Genomic DNA, 17,781 nt, shown 5'->3' on the forward strand with positions numbered 1-17,781 from the left:
TTAGCCTCCCTCTATGGTCGTCGTCGTGTGCGTGCGTGCGTGCGGGTTGCGACCTCCTGCGATTCCTTCCTGTGGGCCAGCAGGGAAATGCTCGCGGCGTAACGGGATATTCCTCTTCTTCTGGCCTGGGCTATACGACTGAGAAGAAGGATCGGATCGGATCGGGCCGGGGTTGGTCCATCGCTTTCCCCCTCCTTCTGGCCTGGGCTGGGCTGGGTTTGGTTTAACATTAAGGCCTCGTTTGGCATCAGAGTTTAGGGGATTTTCCCGAAATCATGAGTTAAAGGGTGTACCTCTCGCAAAGGCCACTCCCACGTTTCTTGATGGCTGCCGACAAGTGACGCATTGCATGTGTGACATTTGTCGCAACCTCAAGTCTTTCTGGGATTTCTTCCCACGCACGGAAGCCACGGTGAGTTTGTTTGTGCTTTTTTCTATTCGTTTTTCTTTTGTAATGTCTGGTCTCCCTAAACTATAGGTGCGTCTAAATCATCAACCGTTTTCATCGTTGTGGTTCTTAAGTCGTGATCTTCGAAACTAGGTCCCATGTTGATAGGTTTGAATGATGTTTTTCTAGAAAAAATATGTGCTTTCAATTAATAATAACTTGTGCTTCCAAACTACTAACCCGTGCTTCCAAATTAAACTAACGTGTGCTTGTGTGAGATGTGTGCTTTCACGCGGAAGCACATATGTGCTTCCTTTATTTGAGGGAAGCACAGACGCACAGTCTTTTTGCTTCACGCGGAAGCTTAACTCTGCTTCCCTTGTTTTTGAAACGTGGTTGGGCTTACATGCAAGAAATACAGTTGTGCTTCATCGCCAAACCAAAAAAAGAAACAAATAAATAAATCGAAAACAAAAAACAACTAAAATGGAGGAAAAATCTAGAACCAACAAAAATCGGAAACCGAGGAAAAAATTAAACCCAATAAAGAGAAAAAAAACTAGAAACCCAAGAAAAAGGAAACCGAATAAAAACATAGAAACACAATTGTGCTTCACGTGAAAGCACATATATGCTTCACTTTTTGTGGAAGCACGGTTGGGCTTTTCATGTAAGAAGTGCAAACTGTGCTTCACATGAAAACTTTAAAAATTTAAAACAAAAGAACAAAAAAAAACTCAGATCGAAAAAAAAGGGGAAACCAAAAAAGATAAACAAAATATAGAAAGAAAGAAAAACAAAGAATCAAAAGAATACACTAAAAACAAAGAAAATCCTTTCCAATGGGAGAAATGCCTAGCATGCGCTACGCGGCGGTGATGGAGCGTCTCCGCTAGAAATGCATCCGTTGCGGAAGCCCTCCAAGGGGTGCCCTCTTGGAGATTTGTAACTCATTGATAGGAGTCAAGCCCGTATGCTTGCTGTTACTTACTTATTGTCAAATTTGAATCACTTTTTTTAGAAAAGAAGGATGACCCCCAGTCTCTGCATCTGGGAGATGCATGCGGCCACTTTATTGATTATTCTCGTTGACCTTACAAAGTATTACAATAAGATGCCTGAATCCGCCATCTTGGCAACATATGCCACTACTCCTATCCATATGATAAAGGGATGCTACCTGGGCCAAATACCCAGACCACTCACCTAAACCTATCATCAAAAGCCGGGAGCCCCAGCCGAGCCACATACCGGGTTTGGGGCACAAGCCGGTCTGACACACTCACATGTGTCGTCGCCGCCATCTTCCACAGGTCCGTCTTCAGAGCAGATATTGAGGCTTCTACCTTGTTAGGCCACTCTGCCATCGACGCCACCATGACGCCAGACAGCCACCTCCTCCTGCGCGAGTCCATCTACACGCATCGGGCGCCGAGTCTCCGCTGCGCCACGCCGCCGAGATCCGCCGTCTTCGATGCGGAGGAGGAAACACCGCTCCACCTCTGGGCGCATCACCGGCCACCTGCCGCGATGTCGTGCAAGTCCAGCTCTGGGAAAGCACGCGGGGAATCACGATCTTCAAGACGACGCCCTCAGGAGGGGAAGCCATGTCATGCCATCGTCTGGTCCTGCACCGCAGGTCCTGGGCTTTCACCCGAAGAAAGTGACCCGAGAGCGGAGGAGGTCGGAGAACTCCACAACGGCCCCCAGGAGGAGAGCGACATCCGCAGACACCGCGCCGTCGGCTTTCGCCCGGAGCAACCCTACCTCCGCACCCTCACGCTGCCGGACGAGGATGGGGGAACCCCAGCGCCGCCAGCATGCGAACCCACTGGCCCAAGCACCTCTTGCGCGGCAGCGGCGCCATCACCACGCACGACCACCAACCTCACCGCCGGCCGAAGCCAACGGGTCAGATCGGCCGAGCCCGCCACGGTCAGATCTGAAACCTCGGGACGCCGTCGCATCGAGGCAGCCACGAGCAGTCGGCAGCCCATCACCTGCGAGAGGACGAGGACGCCGCGCCGAGCAGCTGCCACGCCGGCCAGAGACGCCGAGGACGAGACTCCCACAACCACGGGCTCACGCCGGCGACTTAGGCCGCCGAGCGCGCGGAGACCCCCGCCGCCACCGTCCTCCGGCGCGGGCTTCGCCTGGCGAACTCATCCGGCAGCGGCGGGAGGAGGGGCGTGATGTAGAGGGGGGTGGCGGCGGCGTTCCTAGGGTTCCCCCGAGCCGCCCTGGGGACGACGCGGGGGTCGGGCTAAATCTGGTCACACCCCTTGTAGTGTTTGGTTGGTGGAGCTCTGCGCCGCGCCTGAGATTCACTAGCCTGATCTCAACCAGTGAGTTGAGGTATGGTTGCGGGCCCTCAATTTAAAACACTTTTGTCTTAGGTTCATACCATGATTGTATTGATTGATCAAGATCTTGTTGGGTAGCATTTAACATCAAAAATTATCTTTTTTTTTATCATTTACCTACTCGAAAATGAGTAGGAATTAAGTTTGAGGATGTTGATACGTCCCAAACGTTTCTATATTTTTTTATTGTTTCGTGTTATTATATTATCACTTTTATATACTTTTTATGGTAATTTATATTATTTTTATGGACTAATCTGTTAATTTATTCCCCAATGTCAGTTCCTATTTTTTACTTATTTTTGGTGTCACGGGAAATCAATATCTACGGATGTCAAATTACGTTGCCAATTTTAACATGATTTTTTTTGGGCAAAAAGAAACACAGGAAGCTTCGGGAGAGATCGGGATGTGCACCGAGGCCCGAGGGTCACACAAGGGTGTCGGCGTGGCCAGGGGGTGGTCGTGCCCCCTGTCCGTGTGGGGCCCCTACTTACTGCCTTGACCTGATCCCAGCGCCACAAACTGTTTAAATACCGAAACCATCTGTCGTGCCTCCAGAAGAATTTTATCGCCGTAGCAAGTCTCTGTACTGAAGAGATCCCGCTTGGAGCCCTGCCGGAGGAGGAAGTCGTTGCCGGAGCCATCTTCATCAACCTTGCTACCTCCATGACCATGTTTGAGTAGTTCATTTAGGACCTACAAGTCCATAATAGTAGCTACATGGTTCTTTCTCTCTCTCTCTCTCTCTCTCTCTCTCTCTCTCGGATCTTCAATTCCATGTTCTCGTTCTTGATCGAGATATATTCAATGTAATCGGTGGTGTGTTTGTTGGGACATGATGAATTGTCACTTTATGATCAGATTGTTCATTAAAATCAATTGAATCTATTTGGGTTTTGTTGTTGCACAATCAGATAGCTTTGCCTGCTCTTCGATCTATCTATCTTCTTTGGCCAAGTTTGATGGGTTTTTCTTCAGAGGGAGTTGTGCTTTGTAGTGGTTTTAATTTTTCGGTGCTTAAGTCGAGATCTTCAAAATTAGGTCCCGTGTTGATAGATTTGAATGGATTTTTTTCCTGAAAAAATATGCGCTTTCAATTAATAATAACGTGTGCTTCCAAACAATACTAACCCGTGCTTCCAATAAAACTAAGTTGTGCTTTGTGCGGGATGTGCGCTTTCATGCGGAAGCACATATGTACTTCAATTATTTGAGGGAAGCACAGACACAAAGTTTTTGTGCTTCACACGGAAGCTTAATCGTGCTTCACATGTTGTTGAAATGCAGTTGGGCTTACATGCAAGAAATACAGTTGTGTTTCACGGGGAAATCAAAAAATAAAAAGAAAAAATAAATCAAAAACCAAAAACCAAAAAACCAACACAAATGGAGATAAAAATGAAAAATTCAGGACCAAAAAGATCGGAAGCCGGGAAAAAAATTAAACCCAAGAAAGAGAAAAACTAGAAACTGAAGAAAAAGGAAACAAAATAAAAACATAGAAACACAATTGTGCTTCACATGGAAGCACATATCACTACTGGAATAAGAAGATTTGCCATCAGCCAACTCTTTGCCGTCTGCTAGCTGACAGCAAAGAGCTGGCTGATGAAAAAGAACATATTTGCCATCATTCACTTCTTTGCCGTCTGCTAGCGGACGGCAAAGAAGTTTTGACGTCCGCTAGCAGACGACAAAGAGGGAGGTTGGCCCACTAACTAGTAAACCCTAACGGCCCCCCTCTTTGTAGTTTGCTAGCAGACGACAAAGAGCAACAACAACAAAGGCGGGGCAGACGGCAAACATTCAATTTAACTAACGGTCGCGCCCCACCCCGTCCCCCTCTCTTTCTTTCTCTCTCTCTCTTCCTCCCCGACGACCACCGCCGCCCCACCAGCCCACCTCCCCGGTGCCACCGCCGCCCCCTTCGCCACAGCCGTCCCGGCGCCCCTGCCATCCTGTCGGCTCGGCGCCGCCGCGCCCCGGCCTCCCATGCCCCACCACCCTGCCGCTGCGGCCCCGTCACCCCTCAGAACCACCACATTAGTTACCACTAGAGCAGAGCACATTGACAGATCAAGATGAGGAGAGCCCATAGCGCACCTAAGGTAATACTTTCAGTCACGCTTACAAACAAGTTTTTCCTACGAAAACACAACTTTCGTTTCTGGTCAACATGTTCCTCCCAGGCATCAACACCGTGCAAGAGTTGCACCAAAGGGTGAGGTAGCCCTTGCTGTTGTTTTATTTGATTTTCCCAAGGTATTACATACATAATTATAGCCTGGCCCAAGCTTCCTAGAAATACATACGTTTCTCTAGGAAGTTTGAATATGTTCTAACTCTTCTCAGCTTGGATATGCTCTAACTCTAAACGACGAGGAGTATATATTGATCTTAAAAATTTGTCAGTGGGGAGAAGACGCAGCGCGTCCGTTTTGGCCGGCCCATGTTCGGGCGGCCTGTTTTTAAAATTTTGTTTTTTCTTTTTATTTTCAGTTTCGATTTTTCCACTTTAAACAATTTTGGACTTCAAAAAGTTCCAAAATTAAAAAAATTGAGAATTTTGAAATAGAATATTTAATAAATCATAAAATGTTTGTGGATTCAAAAAATATTCGTGATTTTATTAAAAATGTTTGCTTATTAAAAAATATTCAAGATTTTGAAAACAAATATTCAAGAAATCCAAAAAAATCATGATTTTGTAAAATGTTCATGTATTAAAAAATGATAGGTATGTTGAGCATCTTGAATATTTGTTTCTTCCGTAAACACCTATATAAAGGTAAGGTGAAGACAAAAAAAATCTACAACAATAGCTCTGTTGTAAAAAATCTGCAATAATACCTATGTCACAAAAGTTCTGCAACATGAACTCTGTTGCAAATGTCCAAGCGCAACATCATCTTTGTTGCAAAATTGACAACTGAATCTGACAGCCATCTTACGTTGAATCCAATGGCTCGTGAGGCGCCGGATCTTTTAAAAAGATCCGTGGGCCGACGTGTAGCGTTGCCCAAACATAAAAACCAACTCTGACCTTTTTGGTCACACCAACATCCCTGACATCCCAGTTGCACGCGAGCGTTAGTTTACATGGCTCACAATCAAAACCTAATATGTCATTTACCATGATCACCTAGTTGGAGTACAACTTTGATTTGGGTCATTATAAAATTGGATTCTTTTTTTTTTTTGATAGGAAACACAAACGTATTCCATTACCGAGGCAAGCAGGACTCGGCAGCGACAAGTTTTTTTACATCGCTCGGAAACGGATCAAGCCAAATCTGATAGCTCTTCCACTCCATACATACACCATGAGCAGCTAAACATTGTGCAGAAATATTACAAGCCCATGGGCAGGTTTCTAATTTACAAGATTGAAAAGCTGATTGCAACACTGCTCTTATCTCCTTAAACAACACGCCTAGGCTTGAGTAGTCGTACAGGTCGCTTGTGATTGCCTGCTTTAGAGCAACTGCATCCGTTTCTAAGATGACCTTTTGGCACCCCATTCTTGACGCTTCGTTCACAGCATAGAGCATGGCCAGAGCTTCAGCTTGTAGTGGTTCAGCAACATTTTCCAAACTCCTTGCTCCTGCAACTAGTGCAATTCCATGATTATTTTTTATGGTAAAACCCCATCCTCCTGATTTAGTTGACAGCCTAAAGGCTCCATCAGTATTAATTTTACGGAAATCATCAGGGGGAGGACACCAAACCTGGTTTACAGCCTGCACATTTTGCTCCTGTCGCTTGATGTATTTTTTGTATTCCAACAAGTGCAGCTGAACTGAATATATAATTTCCTCTTCAGTCCTAATCCTTTCTCCTTGATTAGCTCTGTTTCTTTCAGACCACCATAACCACAAAAGGATGCATACTTTCAGACATTTTTCCTCTTCCATGTGCAAGATATCCTCCACCATCGAGATGGCATTTGGGCAATTGAGAAGTTGCATCCGACATTCTTCCAACAATGCAGTTCTCCAAACAGCCTTGACAAATTTGCACTTTAGGAAACAATGACCTCCATCTTCATCCATTCGATGGCATACTGGGCATCTTGTGTCCACTTCCATTCCTCTATTCTGTAGTTTCATTCTTAGAGGTAAGCTATAATGGGCCAGTCGCCATAGAAAGTGCAGGATCTTGTTGGGCAAGGGCAACGTCCATAGTTTCTTCCAAAATGTTATCTATGCTGAACATTCTTACTTGATGACGAAGCTCCACCATGTGCAGAGTTCCTGGCTTGGTTTTCCAACACTACTTGAAAAGCAGATTTTACTGAAAATATACCCTTTTTGTCAAAATGCCAGGCAGGAGTGTCTTTAGCGCCCTCTCGGATCGGAATTTGGACGATTACCTCTACATCTTCTTTGTTGAAAGTTTGATCAATCAGTTGTAAATCCCATGTGCTAGAGGTAGGGTCAATCAAATCTGAAACCTTTGTGATAACATGGCTGCCTTGCTGAGATGTTACTCTCCTAGAAACGCCCCTCTAATCATCAGCCATCTGTTTTCCTATTTGCCTCAGGCTGTTTTTTTCCTTCCAGTCACGGTTTGACACGTGTCCTACTGATTACTCAGTCCAGCCTCGCCCACAAAAGCATATGTTTTCAGAATGGTTTCAGGTCGAATTCTGCTTCCCTGCCCCCGCCCGCCCTTCCTGGATCTTCTGGGTTGTGCGCCAGCCTAAACTTAGCAGACTGACTAGCAAACCCGTTAGCCCCCAAAACACTGAAGAAATGTTACTGCTGCTTCTTTGCTAAAAATACCTATAATAGGATGCACGAAAGAAAATGTGTGGTGCTTAGTAAGGTAATGCTTATATAACACAACTAAAAATAAAATGTAAGAAGACGTACCTACTTGTTCCTCATGTAGAGCTGACTTAAAGTTCATATCCATCTTTTAGAAACAAGTGGATGAAAAAAATATATCCATCTTTTAGAAACAAGTGGATGAAAAAAAGGAACTCACTGCTGCATAGGGCAAAGAAAAATATTATGTTCTTGAGACCATGAAAAAATGAGAAAAAACAAACAAAAACATAGGGAATTTGGAGGGAGTTACTGAACACATTTTCTGCCTTCGCCAACTGAGAGACTGAAAGAACAAATGAAGAGGCTAAGAAGAGTAATGGAGGAACAAAAGAACTGAATGATTGAATGGGAAAATGAAGAAATAAAAAAATGATTAAATTGCGATACTGAGAAGCAGAGAAGACTAAAGAAATAAATAAGAAAATGGTAAGCTAGCTGATTACTAAAGTCACACGGAATGGAAGACAGAACAAAGACTGAAGAAACAAACTGTGTACTACCTCCGTTTCAGTTTACAAGTCTTACGCGTATACTTAGGTTGCCAATTTTATCGCCCTAATATAAACTATATAACACAAAAATTATATCATTTAAAAATAGAACATCTGAAGTTTATATTGGTATATTTTTTGTAATATATGATTTATATTAGGTTGGTCAAATTGACGACCTAGGGGTACGCGCACGCCCTGTAAACTGAGAGAGAGGTAGTAATGATTTTTTCAATAATGACAAGCTGAGTAATGATGGAATAAATGGTCAGAAACCGAGAGACTAAGTTCTAGACTCATGCTTGGAGCCTTGGACTGACTAAATATCTCATGACTAAAAAAGGAAAGTGATAGAAACCTAAAAAGGTACTCCCTCCATCCCAAAATAAGTGTCTCAACTTTCTATTAACTTTAGTACAAAATTGTAATAAGGTTGAGACACTTATTTTGAGACGGAGGGAGTAGATAGACTGAAACAAAGGTATGCCTTGAGGCTGACCAAGCCATCTAACACTAAATACCGAAGAAAATAATAAAAAAATGAAAACTGAGAATTCACAATAATGAATGACTGAAATAATTGAACAAACAAGTAAATGAATGACAGAAAAACCGAACAATGATATTCAATGAAGTTAGCTATGCCTCAGGGCTGAGCAAGCTGAGTAACACTGCAGATTGAACAAAGAACTACCTCATCCCTTGACGCAGTCCTCTCCTCGCAGCTCTCACTGTTGGATGGGCCATCGTCAGGCTCATAGTTTGGTTCATAACACCCCACTAGATGACCTCTGAGGTCTGAGCCACAGAATCCAGAGACATTGTGCTGGGCAAAGACACAGACCGTAAGATGATGAATAAAGAGAGCAGAGTTATTTTGCAGACCGACCACAACACACTTCACGCAGGCGCGTGAAAAGGAAAATGCACAAAAAATATAGAAAATGCACCCAACATTTCTGTCATCTGCTCGCAAAAAAATAAAATAAATGCAGGCCATCAGAAAAAAGCACTGCATTCACAAGTTGCATCCTATCCAAAAGAGTTGTGGCTGTGTGAAAAGAATGTTGATCAACTCAACATGGAAAGGAAAGGAAAAATGATACACTTCAAAATCATGTGTGTGTGCGCGCGCGCTTTGTTTTGAAAAACTACGAAAACTACACAAACACTAGCAAAAAGCATAAAAAAAATCTAAAGAAAACAATAAGCACTTAGTGATATACCACCCCCTGAAAAAAACTAACTATCATCAATGAAGAAAGTGCAGGGCCAGGGGGCTGCTGTACATGCCACCCCAAGAACCCCCCAGCTGGTGCAACACAGATTCTGCACTGTCAGGTTTCTTCCGCGTCCAGATTAAAAATGTGTTCTGGGACTGAAAAAAATAATAGCTATCCTACAGGAATAACTGTCGTGAGGTGAACAAATCCGCTGGAAGAAATCAAAAAAATTGTTGCTAACACACTTAGTTTCCTGCCAAATTAGCAATGAACTGATATAAGCCACGAAAAGAACACTTAGTGCGCCGCATATACATTTCACCAAAAAATGAAAAAAAAAACCCGACTCTTTGCAGTCAAAATGAAAACGAAAATCAACCAGGCTGGCCTAGCTTTGCTAGAGAAATGCCTAAATTGAAATCAATTGATGAACTGATGAAACCAAAACGTCAACACTCAACTCCCACCACCGCACTGAGGTAGCTCATCGATTAAAAAGGATAAATAATTATTTAGGGATGGGGGTAACAAAAGCTACTGAATGTAGCTCTTTACAGTCAAAACTGAAAGCAAAATCAGCCAAAAACTATAGCTAGCCTAGCATTGCTGCCGATATGCCTAATTTGCAGCCAAATGATGAACTGATCGAACTAACCCCAACACTCAGCTCCCACTTGTGGACGAAATAGTCTAAACACAAAAGTCGATTTAATCATGCAAAGCAAGCTAGGATCTCCTAGAAGGGGACAATTCGATTTCCCCTCGAGGGGACAATACGTGTAGGCGCTATAACAGAACAAATACATCAACTAAAACAATCACCAGTCCAATATTAATTTAAGGAAACAAGATCCAGCTACAACTTCATAACCAAATATAATTATAGCATACTAATACTTGACATCATTGTTCAACATCAGATCGACTGCGCCAGACTCCGTAAACTAAGGATAGTAGACTTGGCCTTGATTTCTTTTTCAACTGCAGAGTGCTCTATGCATGTTCATTACTTAAATAGTTTGGCATCGACATGTCCATGTGACGTCGTTGCACTCCCAAGACTGGGGCATGTTAGCTCAACCAGGCCCTGAGAACATGACAGGCTAGCTCAACATGACTCTTATTCCTTGGGGACACAACGCCCTCGAAAACAAGCACATGCTGCATGAGTTCATTGGATACCTAGAGATGAAAAGACAACCTTCATTCAGTTAACGATTACACACCATAACTAAGTACCAACATATCTGCAGGACACTGAGCAACTTACATGCGAGATGAAAGTCTCCAAGGAAAGAGAAGCGCCAAAGATAGAAGCCAGAGAAGAACAATCAAAGGTCCGACCAAAGAGCAAATCTTCAAGATAGATACTCACAGAATTCAGGCCAGCAAGTTTAATAGGTACCGTTGGTGAGACCATCTGCAAAAATGATGTCAGGTCAATTGTATCCCACAAGTATTAACTTATGTAATCCGACCCATTAATTAAAACAGTAGTTTTTGAGCATACCTCCCTGCTTGCCATGCTGGACACCAGCTCTGCTCGAGTGTAACAGATCGTTTCAGTGCTGTTCACTAATAAGTTCTTCACTTGCAATGCTTCTCCAAGTGAGACTCGAACTTTGAGGTTACCTTTAAACTGAAAACTGGAGAGATTTGGAGCTCTGCTCTCTATCAACCGCAGCTCGCCGCAACGTAACACCTTCAAGTGGCTTAACCGCTCAAGATGGCAAGGTATCCTCAAGCAGTCTACCTTACTGCAATCCCTGAGTAAAACCTGCTCTAAAGCTGCAGAACTGGAAACAAGGCAGCTTAGCTCGTCCCCCGTAATACCCACCCTTAACAGCTCTAGTTTCGTCAGGCTACTCAAGCGACAGTGCCCAGCCATAGGATGAAAGGAACAACTGGAAAGGTAAAGACACCGAAGCGAGTTTCCCAGCCCATTTGATATAAGTGTGCACGGGAACTCGTATTTGCGTTTGTTGCTCATAGAGATAGAAAGGGTGAGTTCTTCAATTCCTGGTTTAACAGCCTTATGAAGCCATTTGTTGATATAATCACGGTCCTTCGCTTTGTCATTTGGAACAAACCAAAGTTTCAGTATTCTCACGCCAGTGCCCGAGTGGTTTTCCAGAATGTGGTCAATTTTGCTTCTAAAAGCTCTAGTTGTTTCCTTGTAATCCGCACATACGTCCAACCCAAATGCTTCCCTGTTCAAAATGAGGATCGAATGGCATCTCCAGGAAGACAGAAAGGACCGCGACAGGCAGGCGGCTCTGGCAGCATCTTTCAATGGCATTAAGGAATGTATATGATGCCAGATGTCCTGCAAGCACAAGCATGAGAGGGAGTTAAACATCAGCAATGTAAGATACATGCGCATGATATCACAAAGTGCACCAATGCTGCAGAGATGTACATCATGCGTTGGAACGAAGGTTTGGTATATTGAGCATATTTTCCAAAGTTTCTGTGATGGTTTTTGCTAAGAAAGGTAGACGCCACTGTTACCTGGTATGATCCTACTTTATTTAGGCATGGAGCAAAGCACTGAGCAAATATTCGTCTGTGCATCTCGTTAACCAAGATGCACAGGCAGAATATACACTAGCATGGTACAAATTAAGACAGTGTGTCAGAAGTAAAGGTGTATGCATGCTGCACAAAGAACACATTTGATACAACTCGACAGCGCTAACAGCTAGGTCACGATATACAGCAAACAAACCTGAGTCACTAAGATGATGAGATGATAGGTTGAAAATGCCAGATAAATGATGCCTATGCACTTCAAAAGTTACAATGTATTGCTTCCAATGGGAATCTGCCTGCCTGCCTAGTTCTATTCATGAGGAAAGAAAGTAGCCTAGTTATTATTACAACAATTGTGCGCTCCAAGAAGCTAGAGATTCAAATACTTGTGACAGGTTGCCATTGAAGCAGACTAAGTAGTAGTAAGTAATACTGTTCTTCGCGAAAGGAAGCTGCATTTATCAACTACTCCCTCCGTCCGGAAATACTTGTCGGAGGAATGGATGTATCTAGACGTATTTTAGTTCTAGATACATCCATTTTTATGCATTTCTCCGACAAGTATTTCCGGACGGAGGGAGTACATGATACCTCTGGAAGATTTGGCTCTGAACACTCCTCTGTTTTAGCTTGTTGGCAGGGTGAGGCCTCTGCGTTTGCCTGACCATTTGCATAAGTTGATGCACCTGTAACACAATCTTGTTGACAGGGCGAGGCCTTTATTCTTTTCCCGCTTGACGAAGCAGCAATCAATCCATCTGTGAATCATCGGCGTGATTACTTATGGATAATATGGACAGTAGCAACAGAGTGAACTTGGTAATACCAAACCGTTATCATTAGATTCGTCATGAAATATATTTCTACACTTTATTTATTTAGTACTGTAATGTTGATATATTTTGCTATAATAAACTTGGTCAAAATAGGTGAACTAAGCAACACGACACAGTCCACGTCGATGGGCAAGCTAAACAGCACACTCGGCAAGCAAATTGTATACCTGCGACTTTCTTGCTCCTTGTCATATTTGTCATCGCGGATCTGCACCTCCGTGAGCAGCTTGTCGTGCTCGGCCTGGTCGAACAGCACCCTCTTCTGCTTCCCCTGCCACGGCAAGATAGACACAGTGAGAGGGAGTGTGGTGCTGGGGCGGGCGGGCGGAGGCCGAGGGGGGCACCGCCGGGGCGGGGAATGACTGATCCGGGAGCGGGGAAGCACATGCCCGAGGGGCCCCGTACCTGGAGCGGCGGCTGGACCGCCGCTGCTCGCACCGCCCCAATGGTGGCTGGACCGGCCGCTGCTCGCGCCGCCTCGCCGGTGGCCGGCGCTCGAGGGATCGAGGAGAGGGGGGCGGCTGTGTTCGTGGGGATTAATTCGATTTGGGGGAAAATGTTTGAGGGGAATGGTGTGGAGGGGCGGAATGAATTATTACTTTGACGAAAATGCCCACGCATGCTGCGGTGCGGGCTGTGCGGCTGTGGTCTGTGGTGACGAGAATACCCTCGTAAGGTGCGCTATTTGTGGTTTTCATTTAGTCTGAATTCGTGGAGCGGGAAAGTTTTTAGGTGTGGCGGGAGGACACTTAGGCTTTTGTTTGGTATTAAGGGGGAGAAAACCCAGGGCAACAAGCCCCTAGGGGTAATTTTCACGTGCACATGGAATTCTCTGTCAACCGCGGGGAGAATTTCTGTCACCGTTTGACGCCAAGGCGAGGAAGCTGAGATCCACGAGGAAGCGGCTGTACGACGCAGGGAGGCAACGCTGCCCATCACCTCTTTTTCGGGAAAGAAAGCGTGGGTTTCGTTCCCGACCCATCGAGGCGTGGAAGCCTCTCCCAGGGAAAGGACGTGGAAGGGGCGGGGGTGGCCCAATCTGATGGGCATCCAAATGCAGCGGCGGCCTTCCCAGGAGTGAATCAGCCCGTGGTTGCTCCACCCAGGTAATAGGTAGGGATCCCGGGGGGATCCCCTGCAACCAAATTAGCCCTTAGCTGGTTTGGACTTCATTTTCTGGGATTTTGTAAGGTCTTGTTTGGTTATAAGTCCTAGGACTCTTTTTAGTCCCAACTAAAAAGTCGCTATTCCCTAAAAAGTCTCTACCCGTTTGATTCCTGTAACTAAACATGAACTAAAAGACCATGTTACAATTAAAAGTCCCCAAAATGATGTGTAGGTGTTCTTTGAAAACTGGTTAAAATCTTTTATGAAAATAGAGAACACATGCAACAACTCCGCCCAACTCTAACAGGCCTTCGAGGGCCGAACTTGCGTATGTGCCAAAATACATGGTTACACCGTCGCCACTCGCGGTAAAATACAAGGGTGCCAATGGCATAACAGCAGTGCCATGATGGTCGCTCGTGGCTGCTGTTGCATTCGATGCTTTTTTATCGCAACATTATAGCGATGGAGAGCTGCATCCACCATTGATGAGCTGGTTTTGATGGTATATCGTCGTGTCTCAAAGCAACATGAAGTTGTGAACCTCGGCGATGGTGATGGTATATCATGTCGCAACAGTTGAACATGTAGTGGATTTTCCCGAAAACGGAAAAGATGAGAGCAACATCAACTCCCCGCGAGGATACAAATTTGGAACCTCAAGGGCACCCTCTCCCTCCTTGGTTCAACCAAATGAGCTAGTTTCTCAAAAGTGATGTGAATTTTCAAAATTCAGGCCATTCAATTGGACTAAGGCGTGTCGGGGGATACCCTCAAGGTTTCAATCTTGAATTCCTAGCTCCTCGCATATTGATGATGGTTTTAGTTAGAACCCTAACTCATGTGTCGAACATAGAAGATGGGTCATGGTTAGTTTCTTATAAGAGAATAAAACAAACGGGTGAGGTGCACGGTGAAATTAGCAAAACCTTTAGATCAAGCCAAGATGTAAGACGGTGTAAAATAAAATGTCAGCATGGTTCTTCATAGACAAATCCATAATATTCGATCATGCCCACCAAAAAGGGGTTAAATGTCAAGATGACTACAAGGATAAACTACATGGGTTTGTGCTAGGAGTTGAACAAACTTTGACTTTTTGAACAATGTGAGGGGAATGTGGTTATGCTCTGGATTGGGTGGATAGACACAACACAATTTAAGGTTTCATGGTAGTAAAGTGACATCTAACAGGTCATTAATACTTAACAATCAAGCTAAATAGGCTTCAAACCAAATGGTTCTAAGATCGCACCATGTTCTCGTACATGTTCTAAGGTTAAACCATGTTAAACCAAACGGTTCTAAGATCATTGCATGTTCTTGGATCGCTGAATTCATGGACAACTTCTCATGTGTCATCTTCATGGGGACACCTGCAAATGGACGGGGTGGATATGACCGGACATGTAATTATGCAAGAAAGATGAAGGAAAGCACACATGTATGCATGTACAATATATCCAATCTTTAGGAAAGATAATTAACCAATGGAACTCTTCAAAAATAATGTGATACAACATGATCAAGTGTTTTTTTATCGGTGTTGTTTAGCTTCTTCTCATTGGTCACATTAACTCCAGATCCTACCGCAAGCAGAAGTAGAAACACATGGAAAACAGAGCAAATAAAGTCATTCCCCATACGTGCTTGTCTTTCCTCCTCAAGAAAAAGTCGTCTTCCTCCCCCATTTCCTTTGGGCCGTGGAGGCACGGAGGATCTCGGCCTCCCACCGACGGGGTTGTACCCCGATCTCGTTTTTGTTAGGTTCAACATCCTGGTTGGGGTTGTGTGGCGGTGGTGATGTCCTTAGTAGGAAAAGGTCTCCCACGTGCAATCCCCATCCCGCTTGTGCACCTACCATCGTAGGAGGGTGTGTGGAGGCGTGTCTCCGTCAGATCTTGCAGGATTCGGTCGCTACTGGTCTTTGGTGGATCTATTTGGATCTAGTTTCTTTCGTCTTCGTTCGTGTGGTTACAGGCTCTATCTTTCCGATCTACGACTCTCTTCATTGCCGATGGTTGCTGCTCTTGTGCGTTGGTCCTTTGGGGCCTTAGCAGGATGAATTCCCAATTCTCTACTACAATATAAGGTTTTCTCGGCTCTGGTGAGGAAGGGGCCATGACGGTAGCGTGCCTTCGGCTCGCTCCAGTGCTTATAGTTCTCGCTAGGTGATGCATGGACATGGCTGTAATTTTTTATTACCTCTAGTATTCTTTGTACTATCATGTTTGATTATGAATACATCAGAAATTTCTCTTGGAAAAAAGAGAGCAAACCAAGATTTGGTATGGCATATGGTTTTGCAAAAATGACCTTATATAACCAAAAAATAACATTAATTCAAGTTAAATGCACCAGTTGTATCATCTCTCATGACTCCAATAATTAATTATTATTAGTAAACATTATATTCAAGTTATCGTGACATGAAAAAGATACCATTTTATGAACAACTTGATACATTAACCATAATTTTTCGAGTTCATATGAATTTATTACGATCTTGGAAGTTTAAATATCATTTAAAGGATGCGGCCCCACATGTCACAAATTTTTAGTTACTTAGGGAACTCTTTAGTGTTTGGATTAAGCTGGAGGGCCTACATGCCCGCCTCTATTGGCAATGTTGGTTAGCATTATTTGGTAATCACCTAACCAGTCGGACAAACAGTTGGTGGTACACGGCGGGTACGCAAACATGGCGGTTGTACACCGGAGCTCACGAGAGCGAACAAGGCGAGATGGGCATGCGGCCAAACCAAGGTTTCGACTTTTGTAACCAATAAATTTTCGCTCACCCTCAAAAGAAATTTCGTAAATATCAAAAACCATTCTGAGCAGATTAATGAATTTTTTATTTAAATTTTGATAAATTTTAATTTAAAGTGTTGAATAAAGTAGTGTGAGCCGAGGCGAGGCCGCACCGACCTAGGGGAAATGCTGATAGGATCACCGTGAGCACGTACTTGAGGTCTGGTATGGCGGAGAACATCGGCATCCACGACTCTGGCAAATAGCGATGGCTCCAAGCATAGCTACTGAAAGACATAAGCTATTCAAACTTAATAAACACCTTAAGACATATGTGACACAGATGCTAAGGACTCTTGTAAAGCCTTGAAGTTACTACAATTACTAAAAAAGAGAATGATAAAAAGAACTTCAGACATGGTGTAGAACCTAATGAAACTGTAGGGTTCTTCTTTTTTACCACACAAGTTGTAGAATCTAACCATGGAAAGAACAAATTCCAAACAAACCAAACATGACATAGGATGTAGGAATATACATAAAACCAGTTTGATACAACCATGGAAAGAACAAATTCCATTATTGCATTACAATCCTGTTCTCAAGTTTCTTATGGACATGTTCTCAAGTACCTTATAGATGGTTTTTCACTTCTAGTGAGATTCCGATGAAATTCAGTGAATTTCAGTAATTCCAGTAGATGCTGAAATAATTATGTTTTGGCCAAAAAAAATCGGCAATTTCATTAGTGCACATGAATTCAAATAGTTTTAAAACAATTAAAATATTTAATGAATTCAAGCGAAAATTTCCCTCATTTGGCCAAAATGCAAACCGAAAACACTGAAATTCACTGAATTTTCGTAATTTTGGTTGGTGCTGAAATTTTCCCGAAACTGGAGTTGAAAACCTTTCTTACAGCAACTTTGGCATTACATTCATGTTCGCAAGTTCCTTACAACCATTCTTGCATTACAACCATATTTTCAAGTTCCTTACAACCATTCTTGCAATGAGTCCTTTCAGAAGATTAAAGACAATTGAGTCCCTTCTAAAGATTAAAGACCTGGAACAATATTCACATATATGAACACATGGCATAAAATTCAAAGATACGAACACATGAGATAACATTCATATAGATGTGAACATAGAAGAGAAAATTCACAGAAATGAACATAGGAGATAATATTGAGAGAGATGTGAGCACAGAAGATAAAATTCACAAACCTGGAACTACTAATCATCATCA

At 43.6% G+C, this 17,781-nt stretch overlaps 1 protein-coding gene across 1 annotated transcript; it reads right to left on the reverse strand.

Annotated features, from left to right (window-relative positions):
• Positions 1–10,105: 10,105 nt before the first annotated feature.
• Positions 10,106–13,243, reverse strand: LOC125540387. Its single transcript, XM_048703998.1, has 6 exons — positions 13,074–13,243; positions 12,836–12,939; positions 12,424–12,590; positions 10,811–11,626; positions 10,571–10,720; positions 10,106–10,482 (listed from the first exon to the last, which is right to left on the reverse strand). Exons 2-6 carry the CDS (start codon positions 12,867–12,869, stop codon positions 10,372–10,374), a joined length of 1,278 nt encoding a protein of 425 aa, XP_048559955.1. The 5' UTR covers positions 12,870–12,939; positions 13,074–13,243; the 3' UTR covers positions 10,106–10,371.
• Positions 13,244–17,781: the final 4,538 nt, after the last annotated feature.

This window comes from Triticum urartu, chromosome 2 (genome assembly GCF_003073215.2).
Source record: "Triticum urartu cultivar G1812 chromosome 2, Tu2.1, whole genome shotgun sequence".
NCBI classification, from domain to species: Eukaryota; Viridiplantae; Streptophyta; class Magnoliopsida; order Poales; family Poaceae; genus Triticum; species Triticum urartu.